This window comes from Alligator sinensis, unplaced genomic scaffold, assembly GCF_000455745.1.
Source record: "Alligator sinensis unplaced genomic scaffold, ASM45574v1 scaffold720_1, whole genome shotgun sequence".
In the NCBI taxonomy this organism is placed as follows: domain Eukaryota; kingdom Metazoa; phylum Chordata; order Crocodylia; family Alligatoridae; genus Alligator; species Alligator sinensis.
In genome coordinates, this window is record NW_005842026.1 from 1,076,827 (window position 1) to 1,090,754 (window position 13,928).

Consider the following 13,928-nt stretch of genomic DNA (forward strand, 5'->3'; position numbering starts at 1 on the left):
TTTTTTCAACAAACTTACTTTATAGACTATAAAAATTAAATTAAGGTCAAAAGACAGAAAATAGTACCATTTGGTACTAGTTCAAGGAAACTAACACTTTGAACCAAAGTGCCAAAAGTTTTGTAAAAATTTTAGTTTACTGTGCCATTAGAGTGCATTAACTATTCTTCTATAAAAGGATGTATTTATCTTTTAAACAGGGTCTTAGAACCACAGTTGATTCATCAAAGCCCATTGTATACCGCATGAAGACAGTTATAGGCGAAGCACTGCTAGCAGGTGGCATTGGTAGACATCTTCAGTTCTGCCACTTGCTTGCTACCCAGTCCAAAGTAAATCACTTCCTCTTATTTATTAATCTGTAAAATTTATGCCTGCCTGTCTGCCTTGTATTTTGAGTTTAATTATATAGTACTGCAAAATGGACTAAAATCTTCAAATTAAAACTTTTTATACTTACATGCAAGGTGTATATTAGCAGTACTGAGAGTCTTTTTTATGGTTTGAATTTACATCCTCTTGTACATTAAAAAATATAACTTATAAATTCCCAAATACTGACAACTGAAAATGTCTTTAGTAGGCACTGGCATGTCAATTTAAATTTAATGTTTAGATTTTATGTGAACAATCCAATTTTTTACAGTCTAATGCCATTGGAAATATTTCTACGCTTATTTATATTTTTAATATCAATTGATGGCAATTTATTTTTAAAGGAATAATAGTGGTAATGTTTACAAGCAAGATATAAGATATGTAACAACCAAAAATGTACTAGTAACAAAAATGAAATCTACCAGTAACTACTCTGTCCAAGTCAAGTGGAAGGCAAGAAATAAACATCTTAAAAGGAAGAGTTTTTAACATTCTTTCAGATTCAGTAATTTAAGTAATTTAAGTAAGATTGCACACACATTTATATAGGTTAATTTTTTTTTTCCTCTTAGTGCCCTTCCATCTTTTTTTTTTTTTTTTTTTTATTTAGTGGTTATACAATGAATACACATTATACAGTGTGAAGGAGATAAAATTTTCACAAAAATTCTAACATGAGCTTTTCACGTTATGTCCATATGCAGACCCTAATCCACAGAAATCAAATGCACAGTATCTCTGGGATTAGTCACTCAAATTTGAAAAATACTGATCTGTGCGACTTTATAAAGGCCACAAGGGATGGTTGCTTGAAAGCAACGATTAGTCCCTTGCTCTCAATCTTAAAAGCAGTTCAGTCCCAAAAGAAGTCTATTTTTTTTGTACCCATAGAGTTGTACACAGCAGAACGTCTGGATTTAACTTCAGGCAGGCAGCTGCTAGCACTGTCACTGCTGCAAGCTCCCTATTAGTCATAGTTGAGGCAGCACAAATGTAACAAGGGATAAAGGTTTTCTAAATTTGTATTATACAAAAAAGGAAAATAAAATAAAATGCCACACTTGCTGTGGGCTTCTGAAGGACTGCATAGGCCAACTCTCACATCTATACTACATTTGCATTAAAAAAACACCAGCTTTCTCCGCAGATAAATATGCAATGTTTCTTGGCCATGCTAAGTTGGTTATCAGTCACTTGATTCAAGAAAACAACTATAAACTTATGGAACTTGTTGATGCTTGTTCTTCTTATTTATAAGTATGATATTAAAATGACTGACATGTTCCTATTGTCTTTCTGGCCACCAGCTGAATCATCCTATAAAATTAAAATTTCTTCTGTCAACTCTTCACTGACAAAATACAGCTTTTGGCAGCTTTATAATAATGAAGCCAATTATTTATCTTTTTAACTTCTTTGTTTTGGCGGGGGGGTTTTTTAGTTAACAGGACAAACATTGGCATTCCCAGCTTCTCTTAACACACACTATATAACAATGTTTTATGTATTTAACTGAACAAGTTGAAATTTCTAGATCTTATTTATAGCGTCAATTTAATATTATTTTTATTGGTAAACTTTGACCATGAAGAGAGCTACCTCTACAACTTGCACAATTTTTAAACTTCATATAGTCTGCAGGAAGGATTTTGGTTAAACTTGATGATCATTTACATAACAGCATTTTTTCCATCATACCAAAAATCTCTTTATACCCAGTAAATATTTGTTTTTGCAAGTCAGACTCTGACAAAAACATTTAAAAAACATACTGTATTATCAAACCAGAATAAAAAACACTGCAGAGTCAAATATTTGCTTTAATCTTTTTGCAGAGCATATTAGCTCATTAGGTTAAAGCCTCCATACATATGGCAACAGATTTTTTTCTTTTTAATCAGAAATGACAGCTGTCAGGAACAGGAATTATAAAGAGTTTAAAAAAAGAACACTTTCATCTTCATGTGCCTATTATGTACATATATTAGTGATGGCTGGCAAAATCAGAGCGTTAGGCTTATGAGATTTAAGTGTAAAATACTGGGGACTTTACAGTGGGATTTTTACAACTGTGAAAAATGGTGACTGAGGAAAGACAGATATCCATTTCCTTTCTCTATTTCTTAGTTTCTCTACATGTGAGATGCCCTTCTGTTTCCCCAGGCATTTTACCTATTTGTCAAACAAGGGTGTTAACTAAGGTTGTGCGAAGCTTTGGGCAGTGATTTGATTTGGAGGAGATTTGGCCCGATTCAGTGGCTGAATCTCCGAATCCAAATTGAATCAGGGGACCAATTATAAGGTCTGAATCAATTCAAAGCTCTCCGAATCTTCGGAAATGATTCAGAGAGCTTCGATGATTGGGGCAGGCCCTGGTGGCTGCAGCTCCCTGGTGCAGCTAGACTTGGAGTTCGTAAGTAGGGGCGGGGGAGGGGGGTGGGGACCATGAGGGGACACTTGCCAGACCTCATCCACTGCCTGCTCCCCCAGCCTCCGCCCCCCCATGGCTGCTCCACCCTTGCCCCAGCTCCCAGTGCTTTAAAACAAAAGCCCCAACCCACCGGGTGCTGCCAGGTGGGGGGGGGGCAATCCCTGCTGCCCCCTACTGTCCCATGCTGCATGGGGGGGCTCTGCATGAGCCCTCCAACCCTCTCCTCACTCCCCCAGCCCCTCCATGACTGTCCCACCTGCCCCAGCTCTGGCCCTTTAAGAAATAAACCCACCCCCCCAAAACCCCAGGACTCACTGCTCCTGCAGCAGCCTTGGGGCTTCCAGGGGCTCATGGATGAGCCCCCACACATGGCATGGGGCAGCAGGGATCACCCCTCACGGTCAGAAACGGTGAGTCAAGGGATTTTTATCCTTTTTTTTTTTCCTTCTTCTTAAAGGGCCAGAGCTGGGGTGGGCGGGGCAGCCATGGGGTGGGGGTGGGGGGCTGAGACAGCAGGGGTTTGAGTTGGGGGGCCCTTGCAGAGCCCCTCACACTGTGCAGGACAGCAGAGATCACCCCCTTGCCCAGCAGCACCCGGTAAGCCAGGGCTTTTTTTTTTCTTCAAAGTGCTGGGACGGATGGGGCAGTCATTGCTGGGCTTGGAGAGTGGGTAGGGGATGGGCCTAGCCTGGGTAATTTGGAAATTTGGCAGCAGCCGAATCTCTGAATTAGATTCGCCCGAATCGATTCAGGACAGTGATTCGAATCACTGTCCTCCAAATCAGCTGAATCCAAATCTAAAGCGAATACTAGCCGCTTCGCACAGGCCTAGTGTTAACCTCACCCTGGACCACGGGGCTCCTCCTGGGCCAGATCTGGAGGGCCAGAGGCTGCAATGGCAGTGGGTTCAGTGGAGGCTACAGCAGGTCTGGCAGTGGTGGCAGGGTCCAGGCCCACCAGAGGCAAGAAGTGGCTATGGGGACAAGTGGCCATAGCCCTCACTCACTCCCCTATTGTCTAGTGGGGCCGAGAGGCCTAAAATTCTGCAGCAGACCACATCCCTGGCTATGCCCCCAGCGTCCAGTATCCACTGGTAGCCCAGCAGGCCAGATGGAATGGCACCTCAGGGCAGACCTGCTCCATTGGCTGCATATTTTACATCCCTGCCTTCAATAAATCCCAGAGCCCCTGCACTACTGCAGGTACTATGGTGACTCTTCATCTACTTCCTGTTGCTGTTGGACAGGGCTGCATCTATTTTAGGTCCAAATGCACTACTTACCCTAAGGGTTGCTTTCTCATTAAATTTGTGTGCACAACCCAGATTGCTTTCAGTACTTCAGTTCCAAATGAGGTTAGCCAAAGAGTGGTTAAGAGAAAGAGGCAGAGGAATGCATGAGGAATGGCTGGAGTAACTTAGAAGTTGGTAACTTAGAAGTTGCCTGGCTATCTATTTAGGTGAACCCATCTCCACAGTATCTATGTGCCAAATATTTAGACGCATAAATGCTAACAACTATATCTTTCCTCCTACTTCCATGGTCTGTTGGAGAAGTAGCTCAGTTAGTTCATAGCTTGGTTACTATGGAAAACTTACTGTGGAAAGTCAAGAACAGAGTCCTGCATTTAGCTTCAAATATCCTAGAGTAAGCAGAAAGTTCTGGTTTAATTAGAAACATGATGAAATACCAAAGCTGACCCAGTAAATTAGAACTGCTGGCTGCTCTGCCAAAAGGATCAGCACTGGCTTAGATGAACAAGTAGAAGTTCAGCAATTTACCTGAAGTATCAGAAGTTGAATACTTTCAACTGCAAGCTCTTTCTTGCTTTCTCTGGTCATCAGTTATCTCCAGTTCACTGGCATAGAGAAGTCAACTTTCTCCAGGGATCAGATACCAAGTGATTGCCACTCCCTACTTCTTTTCTCTCCCTTGTCACCTGATTGCCATCCCAAATTCCTAATTAAATCCAGCTAGAGAAACACATGGTCTGTTGCAAGAGAATTGTTTACTTTAAAGGGCTAGTCATCCTGCAACACCATTATGCAGTTGGAAGTCATAAGTGTGGGAATCTAGAGGACCAGGTTCCGATTCTGACCCCAAGCTGGATATCAACAAATCTCTAAGCCTCAGTTTCCCTCTTTGTAAGAGGAAGACAATGAGAAATACTTAAAATTATAACAGTTGGGTCAAATCTTAATTTCTGATCAAGTCAGCATAGCAATTCACACAATTAGAAATAGTGGGATTTGGGATTAATGTTTGTAAAGCACAGTATAAGTAAGAAGTATTATTAGGGCCAAACAGTGACAGAGATAGAACCAGAACAGAAGGATGCCTAGCTTCCAGTCTTAGATCTTATAGCTTTTGGAAGCTGCCACACCTCTTCCTGCAACAGGTATGTTTGTTTTTTCAATTCATAATTGCAAGTTTTCACATATCCTCATGGTTCAGCATATACTTCCGTATGACTAATCTTCATGTTTAACTCTATTACAAGGGCAAGCTCTGCCTTTAGTCATAATGAGTAGCGCCTTATTATTTCACAAGCACTCCTACTGAATGAAACCAGTAAGATGCCTGGCTCCTGTCTCGCCATAGGCAGAGACCGAAATACATGACTTCCACTGCTGTATGATCACAGATAAAGAAGGGGTACAGTTTCTTTGCTCACCCCCTCTTTCAATGGCTCATAACTGTTGAAATCAAATACCTTTCCAGATGAATGTTTCTGTCCTTGATTTCAGCCAAAAGGGCATGTGTGCATTTATTGGTGGGTGAGTGAGAGCTTGGGCTGGATAAACTCAGGAATTTTTCAAGAATGAGTGGAAGATAAAAAAGAAGAAAGAAAAATCTCCAGTATGTTGCAACTGATATATCTGCAGCTGCACAATTCAATAAAAGTACAAAGTAACCAGATAGTTAGATGCCCAGGCATGTAACTAATAAGCTTTGCCCCTGGGCAAAACCCTGTGGTGGGAATGGAGGTGCTGAGCCCTACTGGAGGATAAGGGGTGCCAAACACTGGAGAGCAGGGAGTGGATGGAGAAAGAGTCAGTGTTACCTTCATTGGAGACAGTCTGCAATTGCTGCTGACATGGAGTGATCTGCCTGGCCCCAGCTGTTGCTGCTACAGCAGTGGTATGGAGTCTCTGCACCCAGCTACTGCTGTGGTGCTTGGAGCAAACCCTGAAGGAGAGTTAGGGGGTAGAGGAGTCCATGCACAATCCAAGAGCAGGGGGTGGGGGATCACAGGTTCAGAGAGCAGGTCGGGGGGGACTGAGTTCCAAGAGTGTGGGTGGTGGGGGGGGAAGGTGGCATTCCGGGAGCCCACAGGTTCTGAGAGCAGGGGTAGGAGGGCAGCTGCCTTACCACATGCCAGGGCTCCTATGGTTCTGGCAGAGCTGCTGCTACCACCGTGCATACTTTGCTTGCCCTCACTGTTGCTCTTCAAGTAGCAACAGCAGCCACCCAAAACTATTCTGGAGCTCCCAGCATGGCAATGCCAATGTCCCTCCTAACTTGGCATCTGGGGCAGGTGTCCCTCTTGCCTGCCCCTAGCTCTGCAACTGGCTGCTGCTACACCACCACCACCACCAGCATGGCACCCCTTCTAAGTGGGCTCCCAGGGCTGGTACCCCACTCAGCCAGCCCAAGGGCCTTGTTACACATCAATTTTAGGTGGCTCAGAGAGCTCTTAATTCCTGGATTGGCCTCACATTAAGATGTGTGAGCCAGTTTTAAGCATCCTTTAGGCATCTTAAAGTTATGTCACTCCAGGACAGGTTTCTCTTTGAGCTGTGTTACCCAGCTCATGTTCCACAAACATGTGGCCACTCTCTAGAGATAAACCACTGCTGGTTCAGTCTTCCAGCATCCCAGGATGCAGTGTCCCCTCCTCCCACACTCCCGTTGTTTGTGGACAAACTTTCCACCCCATGAACACCACAACCCAGGGGGTGGTATTGGCATCAAGCTAATTCCCCTTCCTGTACCACCCCCCACCCCCTCCAGGTGTGACCTGGTGTGGCAGTTTGCAGAGGCATAGGTCATCTGGAAGGGAGGGGTAGGGAGAATGGGTGGGGAGCATGGTAGGTGGCCAGATTGGGGTCCCTGTGAGCTGGGGTTTCCTCTCAGGGCAGGAACAGTGTCCCCATAAACTGGGGCTTGGGTAATCCAGTACAACATGAGACTTTCTTTAAATGTACTTACTCTTAATTACTTTAATTTATTTCTTGCTTTTTTATTTTATCCTTTTGTGGCTTCAGTGGCTGGAGGACTTCATTTAACCACCCAGCCCTCAGCTGCCATTCCCACCCACTGCCTCTTCATCTCCCATTTCACTATCCAGTACTCAACATTAAATTCTCTCCCTTCCCCACCAACCCATCTCTCCAACCCCCCCCCACCTAGAACAGGGATAGAAGCCTATCCTGGCTCACAAACCCTGTAGTGGCAACTCTTACTTCTTATTACTCTTTTTGCTCCTTTTCTTCTTTTTATGTGGGTTAACTTTAAAATATTCTTAGTTTGACACCCATGTTTTAAACTCTGCTTTGACACATCATTTTTATAAGAGAATATAGTTTTTGTTGTTTACCTGTGAACAGTAACACATTTTTAATGAATAATGGCTGAAAGTAGAAACGTAAGGTTTGGCTTAACAGTTCTATACAGAAAGAAAAGCAGTTCAGAGAGAACTGGTATGATACTTCAAGGTTTTGTATAAAGCTGACGTGTCCAAGACTGAATATATGTTTCTAATGGCTAGGGATTTTTATTCTCTGTCTGTCTGCAGTGCCCTCATTCTAGGAAACACTAGGGATATCAAAAACAATGAACTAGCTAGTTAAAGAAAGCTTCTTTTTTTTGTTTACAGTTCTTGTTTCCTAGCACCTTTCCTTATTTTCCATTTTTTCCTTTTAAAACCAGGAAATTAGGTGTAAAAGACAAGGGTTAATAAAATCCTGCTGTTGAGAAATCAAACGTGTGCAAGGTTCTCTCTCTCATGCTGGGCAGATGTCATATTTTTTATTATTCCCTCCTCTGTTAAAAATGTGGACATCAAAGCAGTTATATCCTGGAGGTGTCTCTAGAAAATGTCACAGCAAGCCTCATTTCCTAGTTTTTCTATCAATTATTTACAGTTTGTCAGTAGAGAGATCTGTTTCTACCTACCACCCCCACAGAGTCATCCTGACCTTTCATATCATCTTCAGTAACAAGCTCCACAAGCCAATTTAAGCCTTACGTTATAGATGTGCAGTCTCATTGTAATCACATTGAACCTTCAGTGCCACCTAGGCAATGGGTTAACACAAGTATAATATATTAGAATGTAAACAAGTCTATTGATAAGAATCTCGTTAACTCAGTTTTAGCTATGGTGGGGAGGGGTTGTGTAAACACAGATAAAAAGTATGTTTTTCATTACAGTACCAAGTGGTATGATTTTAAATCAAAGCAATTGAAATATTTCCTTTTAAATCACTTAAAGGAGGAGGGGGCACAGGGGAACCACTGACACAGAGCTGCATCATACCACCCATCTTTTCCACAGTGCTCCCCTTTACCACCAGGCCTGCTGCTCCACTGTGCCTGCACTTCTGTCACTGAAGAGAGGCTGGGTACCTGTAGTAAAGGTGAGTATAGAAAGCTGAGTGCTCTGGTTTGGGAGGGATGGAGTGGAGACCTGCAGCCTACAGTGATAGCTAGGTTGCTCTGCCCTATTCAGGCAAAAGATTTCCAAGCCATGATCTATGTAAGTCAGGCTTTCCAACATAAATTCCAAAATCTACATTATTATAACTTTATATTAAAAGATATCATTAAATTATGAATGCTATTTTTAAAGCCATCACTGGCAAGGTATATTCTTAGAAATTTCAGAAGCCATTGTCAGCACTCTCCTACAAAAATGTAATGAACTGGATTATTTCCCCCCCACTAATAGTTTTCAAAGTGTCTAGTTATGTGTTTCAAATTAAGCATGTGCATAAGTAGCATCAGGAGCTTATGTTTTATGTTTAATAGCAAGTTCTCTGGTGGTAATTTTATATATATATAAAATATATATATATTAATATATATATTAATTATCATTTCAGAAAATTGCTCCAGTGGTTACAATTTAAAGTTATTTTTACAGTACTTTATTTTGTTTGTTTGTTTGTTTATTCAATGTGCATGCTGTAAACTGTTTTAGACACTTGACCCCATATTATCAAAAGAGGGGAATTAAGTTAAGGTCCCAGAGTAAAATTTTCAAAAGTACACACAAGCCAGATGCAAGAAAGGACTTAGATTCCTGATGTGGGATCCAACCAGAATTTAGGCACACAAGTCCAAAACTGCCCCTCAGCAGCTGCCTAAATGTAGAAGCAATTAAATTCTCTGGGTGTCTTGGTTGCCTCTGGGGAGCCAGTATTTTTTTTTCAGTAGTGTTTTTTTCTCTCCCCCCAACAGATTTCACAGGCATTGCCAATTTCATGGGCAATTCCAGATTTTGTGGTTTTGGTAGGTCCCCATTAATATGGCATCTAAGCTCCAGAGTTGGGTGAAATTTAAGACACACCTGTGCCCTCAGCATTTTCTATTAACTAGCTGTAGATGTCTGCCAACAGAGGAAATGTCTATATGATGTTCTGAGCAAATGCTTTAGAAAACTTTTCCTAAAATGTTTTGGGCAATTACTGCAGAGTACAGAAAGACTTCTGAATCTTAATCTTCATGGCCCTACAACAAATGATGATGTGAGTCATGTTTGCTAGGAAACCTGGAAAAATGTACAGTTGCTATACAACATTCAAGACTATTTTTCTATTGAAAATGGCTTGAAGCTTTGCTCTAATTAAAAGTACCCCTTTCCCTCCCCCACCTCCCAAGGCACATGTAAAGATGCCCAATAAGGCTAAAAACAGAGCTCTAAATCTCCCCATCCTACTCCTTCATGATACCTTCTTCCCTGATAACTGTGGCAGTCATTCAGGCATTATACCCTCTCTCTAGGTTCTCATATCTAGGTAGCATCTAATCTTGTCTTTTCTTCTTGGGCCTTTTCCATCCTTCATATAGCTACAACTCTCACCCTAACTAGTGCCCAAATTACTGCCACATACTTTTTTGGCCTTGACAAATACAATACTACCCCTATACACCCATCTGGACTGGCTGGGGCTGTTGCTAGCAATCCCATCTTGGATTTAAGCAAATATGGTAGTTATTATGGTTATAACAACAACTTTATTATATGTTGAGTTAGCTGTTAATTAAAATTATTCTAAATAAAAAATGACTTCCTCTATCAGATTACTAATAGTTTTACAGATAGGCACAGTTTAAACCAAACAAGATACACAAGACCTGGATTCCTAATGAGTGAAAAAAATAAAGCCTTTTCCTTGGCCTTTCCAATAAAATATATAATACATTTTTAAAAGGACAAACATCTTCCTTTTCTTTGTGGAATACCTTTAAAAGTTTCCTTATGGTGCACCTGGGCTATGATGGTGAAATTTTCTATAATTGTCTATAATCTCCTATTACTTTCTAGGGAATTTCACTGGTCCACAGACTCCAGTTTGGGAACCTCTGTTTTAGGGCAATATACTTTTTAGGAAGGTTTGAAGTTAGCCCCATTTTTCAGTCACAGCCCTATGCTTTCTCATACTCAATGACCCACATCAAAGTGCCTCTATTTTAGGCATCAAGTCATCTTCTGGACTAACCAAAAAGGGCCAGTAAGGGGACTCATGATGCCAACTTTTGCTTGCCTGATAAGCCAGAGTCTTGACCAGAAACCCAAATCCTGTGGTTAGTGCAGAGAAGAATGGCCCTGTGGTTAGCAATGGACTAGCGCACAGAACTACCTTTTGATACTTCCTAAAGCCCCATTCTTAGAATAAACATGCACAAAATAATGTTGTCTCAAAGAATCCTAGGTTTGCATAAAGTATTCACATAGGCCATAGAAAGCTGAGTTCTGAAGACAGCTCAGTCTTAAGTGATGACATTCATTTGCTGTTTTTAGAGGTTGCTTGCTGTCTTCAAAGGCATGCTTAATCTGCTGCAGCAGACTAAGCCAAGTACATAAACATTGCTTAGGAATACCCCTCTATATTTTACCCTGAATCTCTTCAACATGATTTAAAGAACTGCCTGCTGAAACTGAAGAGGATAAAAAGGACATATTTGAAAGGATTTATTTAAAGAAGACCTACTGCGGTATTTTTTAAAGGCCAACTTTGTTAATATAATTTTGCTCCTGGAAATGAATCTGTTGATTGATTGTTCATGATTCTAAGTAAATCCAGTCTTACCATATTTGTTACTAAGGTCCCCAAACTATAAGCACATCACTAGTGCCATGTGCAATCAAAACATGAACATAAGCTTTGCGGGAACACATAAGAGTCCTCTCACAAAAAGATTCTTTTAGGGCCTGATGCAAAACGCATTGAAATCAATGGGAATATGTTATTCAGTGTTAGTGGTCTTCAAACCAAATTCTCAAGTTAGCATTTTATTAGGTACCATGTGGTACAGGCATGTCCAGTAAAGCTGGCATTTAATTGCATTAGTCTAATACATAGAGAATTTTGCAAGTAACCTCAATATGACATGTTCCATTTTTCCTTGGTAAGGGTTTGATACAGTAAATGAGAGTTGTCACATGCAGTCACATACATGGCCTACCCTGCTCTGGTGGTGTGAGCACTGGGGCGAGTGTCTGGAAGCTCAGGGATTGGGAGTTTGATGCCATAGCAGAAGTGCTCATGGTGCGATCCTGTCAGATTCCAATGAATCTGCAAATTCTGCTCAATACCTCGCCATGAGGACATGAGAAGGAAAGGAAGGACATACATGGCATTTTTATTCCCATTCTAGAAAGGCCCTTTTCTCTGCTATGCCAGTAAGCCTCCTGTGCATCTAAGGCTGGCGCACACAACATATGTAACCTTACCTTTAGCTGCACTAGATGCACATCTACATGCTTGCTGTCCAAGTCCTGCTGGACTGAATAGGTCAAGTCCCTGACTCTCTCCGACGTCATTCGGAGCCATGTCTCAATTTCAGGCAAATGGAGAACAATCTTCCAGTCAGCCCCTGTATGGAGAGGGGGAGGCTTTTCATACCGCTCTCCAGAATTGAGCTCCTTCAATACATCTTCACCATTCTGCTCTGTGGTGGGAGTCATGTTTATAAGCATGGGTGATGCATCAGTAGCCATGGGATCCAATTCTTGTGACCTCATGGGGGAAACTGCTATTTCCATGGCTAATATAGTAAAATCCAAACCATAGTTCTTCCCAGAATAGCTGCAAAGACACAAGGAAATAACAGAGACTGCTGTTGATATAAAACTTTGAATTAAAAATGTTTCTAAGCAATAACTTGAATAAGAGAGAAACCATACCCCAGTATTTGATTAGTTTCTTCCTTCAAATCCTCTCTCATTAACAACTTTCATTTTATTCCTAATTATTAGTTACTGGCTTACCCATAACTTTTAAAATCTTAGTTGGGAAAAATCAATTACATTTCTATAAAAACAGCATTTTGCAGCAGTCAGTGCATGCTACAATGAAACATGTCCAAAGAGTCACAAACACGAAAATCAGTATTGACAAAGTAAAACAACTTTATTGAAGTTAATGGAGCTGTACTAGATTATGGTAGCAATAAGTTTGGCCCCAAGATTTTGCTGAAATTGCTTAGTGACATCATCCCTGCCCAAGGACTTACTGTCATCTGCAAGAATGCAAGCTTTAGACCTTTGTGGCACTTATCAAAGTTTCATCTGTTTACTCAAGCATTTACCTGAACATGAGTTAGATAGGAGGGAAGTTTTGGAGAATGGTTCACAGCAAGTAATGGGGGATGATTTAATGTAGACATTAGGTTTCTGAAATTCAAATTCTGGGAGTTTTCTTAGATCAAGACATATTGCAGCAAGCACATATTTACACAAAGGATCTTTGCCTAAAGTGAATCAAGTTACAGCTTCAAATGTAAAGTGCACATCAGGAACTGCCAACTCATTTGATTCCCATTAAAGGAAAAATCATTTAAAGCTAAATCATTATATTGTATATACATTGTATACTTATATAATAATATACAATTAATATATATATTAATTGTATACATTGTATACAATTAATGTATATTGTATATTAATATAATATACAATATATTGTATGTATAATTGTATACATTGTATATTATGTATACAATGTATATTGTATATACAATATACATATTGTATATACAATATGTATAATACACTGTATAACTATTATAAATATAAGCTTTTCTAATTAATTTAATTACTTAAAAAGGGATTGTTCACTGGATGGATCATAGTAAGTTTATACTCTATTCTTAAGATATTGTGAATTATTCCTATCAATTCTCACTTGTATTTGCCATTGTATTTTAACCATTTTCTTCCACCTAACCTATTAGGTGAGAAAGGTAATAGCTTTTTTTTTTTTTATATTATAGTCATTTCTGCCTATACTAATTCTGATGCCATATGCACACAACTAGGACTAATTCAGGATCAAGTGAAAGCAGAAGATAGTTTGTGATGGATTAGGCTATTTAAAATATGGAAATGATCAATAATAATCACAGAAAAACACAGAAAATAATTGACAAAATACATGTCAATTATGATTAGATAATTTAATATGGATTTCATATTAACCAAATATATAAGTCCCCTTTTTAACTGTTGAGCACAGAAAACCTTTGATATTCTTATAGAAAATTGCCTCATGGATGGATTATGAAAAGGTTTCACAGGCTAGCCTGTGTATCATTTTTTCCATCCAAAAGCAAAATCCATTTTAAAAAAAATACTTTAAATTAAAGCTTTCTTAAAATTATCCTTTAAGTAGAACTACATGCTGCATTTAAGCATTATTCCCCAAGAAAAAATGAATTAATGTTGGTAGCATGTGGCCTGATTTAAGGCAAAATACCTTAAGCATTCTGAAAACCTGTATTAGCTCTGCATTTTAATCAAACCTAATTTCAGAGAAATTCAGATCTGAATTTATGATACAGACCTAGCTGTGACAAGGCACTTCACTAAACTTAAAACAAGTCATGAA

General features: G+C 40.0%; 1 protein-coding gene across 7 annotated transcripts in view; it reads right to left on the reverse strand.

Annotated features, from left to right (window-relative positions):
• Nucleotides 1-13,928, reverse strand: part of AKAP6 (A-kinase anchoring protein 6) — a 488,303-nt gene that overhangs the window by 339,822 nt on the left and 134,553 nt on the right. For all 7 annotated transcript variants that reach the window (XM_025202476.1, XM_025202473.1, XM_025202475.1 and 4 more), the window contains one exon: nucleotides 11,771-12,125. In XM_025202476.1, coding sequence (XP_025058261.1) covers nucleotides 11,771-12,082 — 312 coding nt within the window. In that variant the 5' untranslated portion in view covers nucleotides 12,083-12,125. The remainder of the gene's footprint in view (nucleotides 1-11,770; nucleotides 12,126-13,928) is intronic.